General features: G+C 36.2%; 2 protein-coding genes across 2 annotated transcripts; both read left to right on the forward strand.

The window, feature by feature from the left end:
• On the forward strand, window positions 1-3,262 carry LOC145224954 (leucine-rich repeat-containing protein 23-like). Its single transcript, XM_080091588.1, has 8 exons — window positions 1-241; window positions 800-912; window positions 1,160-1,334; window positions 1,500-1,578; window positions 1,874-2,004; window positions 2,086-2,222; window positions 2,331-2,407; window positions 2,823-3,262. Exons 1-8 carry the CDS (start codon window positions 149-151, stop codon window positions 3,002-3,004), a joined length of 987 nt encoding a protein of 328 aa, XP_079947714.1. The 5' UTR covers window positions 1-148; the 3' UTR covers window positions 3,005-3,262.
• Window positions 3,263-7,371: 4,109 nt separating this feature from the next.
• On the forward strand, window positions 7,372-8,609 carry LOC145225128 (uncharacterized). Its single transcript, XM_080091776.1, has 3 exons — window positions 7,372-7,667; window positions 7,875-8,066; window positions 8,384-8,609. Exons 1-3 carry the CDS (start codon window positions 7,381-7,383, stop codon window positions 8,607-8,609), a joined length of 705 nt encoding a protein of 234 aa, XP_079947902.1. The 5' UTR covers window positions 7,372-7,380.
• The last annotated feature ends 1,702 nt before the right edge of the window (window positions 8,610-10,311 follow it).

Raw genomic sequence — 10,311 nt, forward strand, 5'->3', positions numbered from 1 at the left:
AATTTTTATCTTCGTGTCATTGGATTTAGTTTAGTTCCATAAACAACAGCAAGTTTCAAAATTGGAAGTGTGTTGTTTTACTATATCACAGTCTATTCATTTATAAGGATTGTTTGCAATACGAACTATATATCACATAAAATAAAGCATGTCGGAAGGTTCGGATTTTGACGAAGAGGAAATGGCTGCAGAAGAGGAAGAAAAGCAAGAAGGAGGAGAGGGTGAAGCCGAGGAAGAAGAGGTGTATTTTTGAACTTTTTGTTTAAACTGCTTTTGTGTTTTGCACTTGTATGTAATTTTATGGTTGTTACTAGATTTAATCAGTTTTTTGGTTCACAAAGCATTGACACATTGCCAAGCAGCCAATTTGCTGAGTTTGGCAGCTGACGAACGATTTTTGTGCCCATCATTTTTTACACAGATATTTGGCACAAAGTACTGCTAGCTCCTTTCATCATCTGCATTGCACTTGATGATTTTTTGATGTGGACTTAGGGGTCATGCATGTATATTTGCCAGTCTGCAGAATATGGCAGATGCACATGCGTTTTTTTTAACAAAATCGTTTGGGGTTGCATGCTGAAGTTTTGCCAAAAAGGCATTTAATTGGCCTGCCTTAACCTCAATCGCTTGCTTTGTGCCTACTGAAATTGGTCGTGTAAGCGGACCATGTTGGTCCTATATGAATAGTACACATGGTTTCCTGATTAAATCTAGGTCCACCAAAAGTAACTTTCATAGATGCGATTGGGAAATTAATGAACAGATTGTTATTAAAGTTTGCTCTGTATTATTTTAGAAACTTCCTGAAAATTCTCTTACGCAAGACATGATTCCTGAGTGTCTATCATTGCTGTGTAAAATTGGAAATGGACTGGCACATGCCTATGTCAGACTGGATGCCCATGAACGGTTAGCCTCTTGGTTTTACAGTTGTATTTAAGCAAAAGCAATACAGAAATATCTTTTTTATTAAGAAATTAAGTCAAAGTCTAGAAAATGTACACATACTGCACAAATATATTGTTACATAGGTTATGCAATTACAAAAAAATATATGTTACAAATTTTGCCTTGAATTGACATTTAAGTATAAAGTTTGGTAACCTGAGTTATATTTGTTGTTTTGGCTATGATAGTTTCGTAATTCTTTTGGCAGGGAACTTACAGATATTGAGTTGTTAAAGAACTTCATTCATGTCCGCTATGTTGATGTCTCTGGAAATCTACTTAAAGATCTATCTCCTTTGAACAATCTAACTCATCTTCTGTCTTTACAAGCTAACAAAAACAACCTGGCAACAGCGAAACTAGATTCCTTGCCATATTTACAAGTAAATGTAGATTTGATTGGCTGCTGTTATTGCATATTGTACTAATTGTTTTTTTGTGTTCCATTTTTTTGCAATATGGTATTGAAATGGTGCTTTAATGTTTGAGGTTGAAATCCCAGTAAAACATAATAATGAGTGCATGTAAAAAATGTTTTATTTGTAAAGATTGCAGATTTTTCTGGAAACAAAATCACCACCACTGAAGGAATCGAGCATCCAATGTTGACGAAACTTAGTTTAAACTGTAAGTTAGCAAAACTTTCTTTTCTATGTCAATCTTGAATCTTAAGCACTTTTGTTACTTAAGGATCTCTTGCAGACAGTAGAATATAAAAAGATTCTTGTTTCTGATCAGTTGAATATTTAGACTGTTGTATAAAAAAAACAGGTGAAAGGCATAAATCCTTTCTTTGAAAACAGAAATATATTTCGCCTTAAATAAACAGGCATTGCCAGTTTCTGTAAAAGCAAACACATCTTGGACTGTCGATAATGAAGTTCAGTCTAAATATTCTTGACACTTGTTTATTTTTTTACAGCCAACCTGATCACAGAGATAAGCTCACTGAGTCCAAAAACCCTCAGCAACCTTCACACTTTAGAGTTACGAGGAAACAAACTTGAATCAACCAGAGGACTTTATCTGCCAAATCTAAAGAACCTGTATTTGGTAAGTTCAATATTTGGCTGTGGATGGATTGATCTGTTTTCTATAAATGATTTATTGTTAAATATTTGTTAAATGCTTTAGGCAGGGAACCTCTTGAAACAAGTAGAAGATTTGGACAAACTTGAAAGCCTTACCACTCTTCATTTGCGAGACAATCAAATTGATAAGTTGGATGGTTTTCCACCGTCATTGAAGAAACTACAGTACATCAATTTTAGGTTTGTGATGAAAAATGATGACATTTAGCCACTAAGAAACCAAAATGACTTTTGGGTATGATCGTTTAAAGTTTTAGGATTGATGTTTAAATATATTTTTTATTTCAGAGGAAACAACATCACAGATTTGAAAGAAATAACAAAACTAGTAAATCTCCCATTTCTCCGTGCCCTTGTAATGAATGGTAAGTTTCAGGTATTTAGTTCTGAGACCTTTTTGTGAGTCTAAAATTCTTCCACCATGTCATTGACTGATAAGCAATTTTTATTTCCTTATTCAAATGGAATCATGAAAAAGCATTACAGGCTGAGCTGGTTCAAAAGCCAGTGTCTTGAGTCGATATAGAGCACAAGATAAAAAAGCTTACAATGCAAAGCAAAAAATTGAATTTGTACAAAAGTACGAAATATCAATGTTTATATATTTGTCAACAGATAAATAAGCTGTTGCTGCCAGGCATAGTGTATTGCTCTTCCAGCAGTTTTATTATGAATCAGTTTGACTAAATTTTGAAATGGTAAAAGACTCGTACTGCAAGCTTAACTTTTCTGCATTTAAAAGATAAAAAATTTTCAACATAAGCAAATTTAAATTCTCAGACAATCCTTGCTTGGAAGAGGATGGATATCGTATTGAGATTCTCATTATTCTGAGGCGGTTAGAACGACTTGACAAAGAAGAATACAGTGAAGAGGAGAGAGCAGAGGCAGAGGACATATATGAGCAACGGAGGCAGGAGGAGCTGATGAAAGGCGAAGAGGGAGAAAATGAGGATGACTAACCACTGTGCTGCTTCAAAATCCACTTTTAATCAGATTTTGCATTCTACACCAAATTTTAACGTTTAACACAGAAATATGAGAAGATGGCTTTCGGTACTTTGATATATGCACTGCTGGTTTCAGAGGTTACTTTTATGTATGATTTGCATCTGTAGACTATGAAGTTTCATATTTTTAGATTTATTTTATTGAATGGTTGCTTGAATTTTTGTTTGTTTTTAAACTATATTTTGTAAAATAAAAAGTCTGAAACTGAATATTTTTGTGAACAGAAATTTAAAGCGTAAAACGTGTCTTTTTTGCTTATAAGATACCACACAATCTTTCAAACTACGCCACTATTAAGATCGCGTCTACTATTATGAATTTTGAAACATTATCGTTTAGCCCAGTGGTCGTCAACCTATGGGTCGCGACCCCAAGTGGGGTCGCCTAAACTTTTTCTGGGGTCGCAATAAGTCGCTGAATTTAATTTATTGCATTTTAAAATTGATAATACAAAATGAAACTAATATTATGTTCTTTTAGATCGCAACTTTTGCTCCAGAAAATGCCTTTATCGCGTAACAATGGGTTTGGACAATGTGTATTATGACTCAACACTATAAGTTTGTCTTATTTAAGGTGACACCAGAACGAGTGAATAGTTATTTATGCATGGTACCCAACTATGCCAAATTTTTCTAATCCCGTTTTTAACCACGTGGCTGTGTGAAGCAGGATTTAGTGCAATGAGTGTATTAAAAACGAAACATCGTAATCGATTGGAAGTGCAGCATAACATGCGGTTAAGCTTGTGCAAAGTCAAGCCGCGGCTTCAAAAATTCGTGGACAGTATGCAGGCGCAACCATTTCACTAACAGTGCAAACTAAATGTTGAACAATTTGATAAGTTTGTGTTCCGAAAATTGGGTATGTCTTTAATGAAACGCCTTAAAAACTTTTTTCGTAATACTTTTGTATCGCCATATTTGTTTGTTATTATGTACAGTTTGTGTAATAGTTCTTTCCGTTCAGCATTACTTAAAACATTTTTCTCAGTGTTGAAAAAAATGGGGTCGCATGTAAATTCTGATTTCATTTTCCCTTAAATTGGGGTCGCCTATAAAAAAAGGTTGAAGACCACTGGTTTAGCTCACTCCACAAAAAAGGTCAGTATTGGCAGCCATGGTCTAGGACCAGGTAAAACCTACAGAAGTAAATGAAATTAAAACACAAGTATTCTGTTGTGTAACACCACTGTTTGCCTGGTAGAAAAACTTATGAACAAGGCAAAAGTGCAGTGTACAAAATTACCGAATATTCGGATTAGGCCGATTCCGCACATCTCTAATTTAAACCAAACGTTTCGCTGTTTTTAGGAGAAAAGCAAATTCGTTTATCTGTAATGTTGCGCTGTTGCATAATGTGAAACTATCTCGCAATCGTAAGATCGTTATGGGATTTTGCACAAAACTTTAAGATGGCTTTGTCTGCTGTTATACGAACTCAGCTTGTCAAAACTCGCATACCTGTGAACTCGGTGTGGGGCAGTGATGGGGAGACTCGAGTCAGTGACTCGACTCGAGTCGGACTTGAGTCACCTTTTTCTTTACTCGAGTCTCAGCTGTGAAAAGACTCGACTTGACTTGGACTCGTCTTAGCAGAGACTTGACTCGGACTCGTTATATCACGAACAAAAAGGAAATTTTCAGAAAACTTGTTCAGCAGTTGGCTTTAACCGAACAACAGCAGCAGTTTACTGTGCGATGCGTGTTTTTGCCACATTTCTACGTAACGTTGTCGTTTCTGCATGCAAAATCTTTTTTCCGGTGGCATTAAGCGTTGTAGTTGCCGCCTGTTTTAAGCGAATACAGTATGCCTATACGTGTCAAAACCAATGATTTGCTTTTAACTGCCTACTTTATTGTACGGACGCTCCAGCGCCCTAATAGTCTGTCGCATGTAGCAAATATAAGAACTTTTTTTTAAAAAGTTTTTAAAAACTCCAAAGGTTTGACGTTCTTGTCCACGCTGTTTAATGATTGTCAATTGACGTGTTTCATTAAAGTTGACTCAAAATTCAAAAGAAGGGGAACGCCGTTGATGGGTCACGCCTGCGTAATGAATTAGTGTTATTTTATGGTAAACGCGACGCGATGAACCGTTTCAAAAGAATAACTATCCTAACCATTTAAAGATTTCTTTCAAGAACTTGCCTTGACTCGAACCTCATTTGACTTGACTTGAGACCCGAACCCCTACTGACTTAAGACTTGTTACCCAACCCTGGTGTGGGGATTATCAATTAAGCAGTATATCAGAAAATATTTACAATATGCATCATGTATCGGAAAAGAATCAAAACCTCACGTGAAGCCGAGTGCCAGCCCCAAAAGTGCTAAAGTTGTAAGTTCAGACCTTGCCACGCACCAGGGTGTTTTTTCGGACCATTCGATTCAACGTCTCTAAAAATGATCATTTTTAGAATTACTTTATTTGTGAGTATCCTGTTATCCCTGGTCTACAACACTGCCTTAAGGTTTGATCCCAGTAATATGTACCTAATTTTTTTACACACAACACATGCAACAAAAACAAATTTATTTCACAGATTTGGCCGATTTTAGCCGTTTTGGTCTCAGGTAAGTTGATTTAAAGCCGCGTTGAGTGGTTTCGGCTATAACCTTTCGTATACTGTTATTTCGTTTTCGAATCATTCGTCTGTAGACTGGACCACTTGAGGACGGAGAATGAATAAAGACACCCATTACAGAAGATCGCTCGTCTGGGATCCCTAGCGAAACTTCTTCGTCGGTTTCGTCCACCACTAACAGGCGCTCGGGAGCACTAGGTGGTCGCTCACGAATGCGTGGAAATCGGTTTTCAAACGGCCGATGTTCGGTTGGCCTGTCCACTAAGTGCGGAGGAATGCATTTTTTTGTCAAACTTTCACCCTTTCGTGAGATTGAATAAGGATTTGGACTGGATACTGGCGTTTCAATGTGGTCTCCGAAACAGTTCCAGCATGATTCGGATTGTGTAAATTGCCGCGTTGTTACTTCTGCACAATGGTTCACAGTTAACTAATCACTATGGCATTCCAGCTTAGATACATAATAGGAAAGTCTTTAGTGCAGCCAGCTCATCAACTGTTTTGACTGCAACTAAATGTGCAAATGGCATTAAAATCTAATTTTATGTTCGTTTTGGTACACGCGGATTGCCAAAAGCAGATGTAACAAAACGTTCCTGAGTTAGCTGTTTTTGGCATGAATCCCAAACAGACCTTCTTCAGAACATTCTGTGTTTGAAACTGAACCGTCATAAGGACCTCCATCAGACAAAATAGAACACTCTGTTGGTGCCGGTGGTAGCTTATTTGAAAAATACAGTTTCTCGCCATAGAAATCTAAAAAAAAATAAACCATGTAAGTTACCAGTTTCCAATTTGATAACATACAAAATAAGTACTATTGCGACGACGTTCGTATTCTTCTTTCAAGGAAATTTTTGTCATGTAGCGACGTTTTAGCACCTTGAAAAGGTTTATTAGGCTTTCCAGTAATGTTCCGAATGCAAAATTCAAAAGCGGATGTACTAAAAACGAATTTGTGTGTTTAACGTAAAAATTTATGCTGCAAAAGGAAAAGTTTCGGTACCTACGATTTTGTATCAAATAGTTAATTCCTGTAACAACGTGAGAATGATTGTTTTTCCCACTACAACGAACTCGACAATAATTTTCCTTCGTAGTAGCTATATCCTCTTCACAGCTTGCAAGATAGCCCTCAGGAACCGAAGAGCGCAAATTATTGTGTCTTTCATCCAGTTTCTGCATTCTTCTAAAAACACTTAGTTTTTTTTAATAAGAATTTCTGACAATTCATTTTCAAAATCACCAACCTGTGTCTTTTCTCCCTTAAGTGCTCTGCTTTTTTTCTTTTTACAGAATCAACAAAAACTAGTTCCTTTAGAACTAAGCCTCCAAGTGCAGGTACGCTAAATTTTAAAAATGACGGGCTCCTTTGCACAGCTTGAGTCAAAAATGGCAGAACTAAACCAGTTTTTGACCAATTCGAAAATGACTTTACAACTTGAAATCCATGTAATGCTTCACAAAATTCCAGAAAAATTGCTACGAACCAGTAACAAAACAGCAACGAGAGACCAGCTGATGCAAATGTATTAACACTCATTTACGCGTTTTTAGGAATCTTTCAAGCAGAATGTTTACTGTTTGAAATTAGAGCAACACTTTGGTTTTGTAGCAATCTATTGGTTGTCTTTGTTTTATAATTGTGAGTTCTGTTACGTCATAATCGATTGGTTTAGCATCAGCACATTGCATTATTGACATAAACACAGATATCTTATTTATGTGGATTTCATAAAAATGCCAAGGCGCAAAAAAGTAACTGAACCTGTACAGAGCAGGCCGTGTGGACATAGTGGCACTGAAGAAGATGAACTTCATGACCCGGAAATTTTTTCACGGGCGAATTCAAAAATTCCTAAACCTAGGGCTAAACAGCACTGTGTTCGCAAACGACTAGTGGAAAGTCCGGACGAATCTTTGTCCGAGGAGTGTTTTCCTGAAGCAAGGGCAAGACATGCAGGAAATAAAGGCACCAAGCAAAAATATGCTCGAGAGTATCCGAGAACTGGAATTCGCTGCAAAAGGTACAAGTAATATGCTGGATTTCCTAATTCCTACGTGCATCAGGAAGAGCACTACAGCTAAATAAAAATTATTGATTCCTCATTATACAAAGGGCAAGGCGTACCATATTAACTGTTTATTATTGCAAACTATAGCGGAAGACGGCTAAAAGACTTTTGTGAAATAAGAAATGCTTTAATTGTAAAGGCTTTTAACTTTTGCTGCAGACACAAACGGGTGGAAGCAGAATGCCTGGATTCGACTTTTGCCAGTATAAAAACGTTGTACTCCCAATTTCCAAAGGACAGATTTCGGTTATTAACTCTCAATGTTGCGTCCACAATCGTCTTTTATTTGATTCTCTACCCCTTTGTCAACTTTTTCTGGTTGTATTTTGTGAACATTGACGATGAAGTCGCGTAAGTTATCTTAATTTAGGTTTAAAACGGAAATTGTAATCCTGTCATATTTGTGTTTTACTATTACCCAATTAAAAACGGAACTAACACCATAACGCATATCAGCCGCACATTTAGCGATAGGTGGCGCAAAGAGCACTATAACACCAATTTAAAACGGTAAATCCCCAAAAATCATTGTTAGTTTCTATTTACGTTTGTTGTATTGGTACAAATAACTATACTTCTTTATTCAGTGTTAAGGCCTTTCTTGTAATACTTTAGTGACAAATAACATTATAGCATTTGTCTAAACTGCAGATTTTCTGTTTCTTCAGAAGCATGTTTCACTACATCACGGACGAACCGACATATGCAGCAGGCTGGAGGCAGCACTTTAACAAATTGAACTGGCTTGCTTTTCCACGTTTCACCGCCGAGTCCCTGTCGTTATTGCTGGCAACAACGATTAAAGACACAATAATATTGCACTTTGAAGGATTTTTGGAGGACGTGTCGCTTACAAATTTTGTGGGCGGTAATTTACCAAAACGATATCGCTAATTGCTAACAAAAATGAAAAAAGAAACCTGAGTTTTTGTGGTATTTTTTCGATGTACACTTTTGAAATGATCATAGATATATACATTTTCGATTAAAACGCTTTAAAGCATATAGGTTATTTTGTTATCATTAACCCTAAAACAACTAGATAACTTCATTTGGCCTTCTTTTTCTATACTATGAGTAGAAAAACTGAACCAAAAAAGAATGGCCTATTCCAATTCATATGCGCCGAGTAGGCGGTGGCGGGGTGGCCACTTTTTTTCAACCACGGTGGTAGCCCCTATGGATATTTTCGGTAGTTTGTAAAGTTTTGAAAGAAAATACTGAAGGGATTAAGTGCTAAAATGTTTGCTTACACAACAACAGCCAAGCTTTAACAACTCAAAGTTTAAATATATCCATAAATGTATACTATTTTGCATAAAACTTTCTTTCAAAAGTGTGCATTCGTTTAAGAGTTGCTTGACCTATTTCCTTTACGTGCGTATAGCCTAGGTTGAAATTTTTCCGGTCATAAAATTTATTGAATAATCAATCTACTGTACATTGACTCAAGATTGACTTATCCAATTTATCAGGCAAATTGAATTTTTGGCGTAAGCTGCAGCCAAATTTGAATCCCCAAATATCGACATGTTTCCAAATAAAAAAATGTTAGATTTGTTCATGTAATGATTGCTTATAACTTAGTTACCGCAGAGCAGTTTCAGTTTGATAAAGCTTGGTTTTTGTTCAACGGGATGGATTAGCGGCTCTAAAACTGGGGTTCGCGGTCCTTTTGGGGTCCGTGAGACAATTTTTGGGGAACCGCGAAAAGGTAATTCTATAATCTTGTTTGGCGTCGGTTTGTGCCACTAAATAAGTTTAAATCAAAGTAGAATTGAGAATCGACTGTGTAACTTTCGTTTTTCTGAAATACATATTCAGGCTTAAGGACCGTGAGACTTCGAAATAATGATAAAGGGTCCGTTTTGAAACACTAATGAAAACGTTTAAGAACCACTGGGATAGAAAATATTATTTGCGGGTATAGCGCCACCTGGTGGTATGTTTGTGAGAATGATTGACTTGCTTTGTTCGCGACTGAATTCGCTTGTGAAAAAAATCGCGAGGCGTGGGTAACGTTGGTTTCCGTTGACGTCTTTCGACTATAATTGTTGTATTTATTCAAACATTTTGTGCTGTAAATATAAAAGGTAAAGCATTACTATTAAGTGAGTTTGGTAGGCTGTGATCTATGTTGAAATGTGAAAACGTATTTTTCTGTCATAGTTTCTATTAGTTTGTAAACAAAAACGGAACTTTTAGCTAATTTTCTTTAAACAAGACTTTTTATTTGTGGTTTTTGATCTAAACTTCTTATCGTACTGATACAAAATAATGATGTTTACATTGGTGCTTGTGAAATATAAACGAACAGTTGTAATGCAAAAAGTCTGACTCTGAAGTCCAGACATTTTGGTATTTTTTTACTGATAAAATGATATTTAGGTTTATGTTTGCATTGATAAAGTATTTGAATTATATCCACAGTTTAAGTGCTAAATGTAATATACCAATGGTTCCTTTCCCTTCATTTAACAGATTTGTTAAATGAAACATAGAAAAAAAACAAGAAGTTGAAATCTCATGCCTGATCCTGTGAGTCCTTTATTTAACTCAGTAAGAGATGTAGAAAAGTTTAACTTGTAAATTCTAA

This window comes from Phallusia mammillata, chromosome 4 (genome assembly GCF_965637545.1).
Source record: "Phallusia mammillata chromosome 4, kaPhaMamm4.hap1.1, whole genome shotgun sequence".
Taxonomy (NCBI): domain Eukaryota; kingdom Metazoa; phylum Chordata; class Ascidiacea; order Phlebobranchia; family Ascidiidae; genus Phallusia; species Phallusia mammillata.

What these genes read in the sequence shown, in the direction of transcription:
- LOC145224954 (XM_080091588.1), top strand. Translation starts at nt 149, where the DNA reads ATGTCGGAAGGTTCGGATTTTGACGAAGAGGAAATGGCTGCAGAAGAG. An exon ending in AGACTGGATGCCCATGAACG is followed by an intron (nt 913 to 1,159) that starts GTTAGCCTCTTG and finishes TTCTTTTGGCAG; the next exon opens with GGAACTTACAGATATTGAGT. An exon ending in CTACAGTACATCAATTTTAG is followed by an intron (nt 2,223 to 2,330) that starts GTTTGTGATGAA and finishes TTTTTATTTCAG; the next exon opens with AGGAAACAACATCACAGATT.
- LOC145225128 (XM_080091776.1), top strand. Translation starts at nt 7,381, where the DNA reads ATGCCAAGGCGCAAAAAAGTAACTGAACCTGTACAGAGCAGGCCGTGT. An exon ending in ACTGGAATTCGCTGCAAAAG is followed by an intron (nt 7,668 to 7,874) that starts GTACAAGTAATA and finishes CTTTTGCTGCAG; the next exon opens with ACACAAACGGGTGGAAGCAG. An exon ending in AACATTGACGATGAAGTCGC is followed by an intron (nt 8,067 to 8,383) that starts GTAAGTTATCTT and finishes CTGTTTCTTCAG; the next exon opens with AAGCATGTTTCACTACATCA.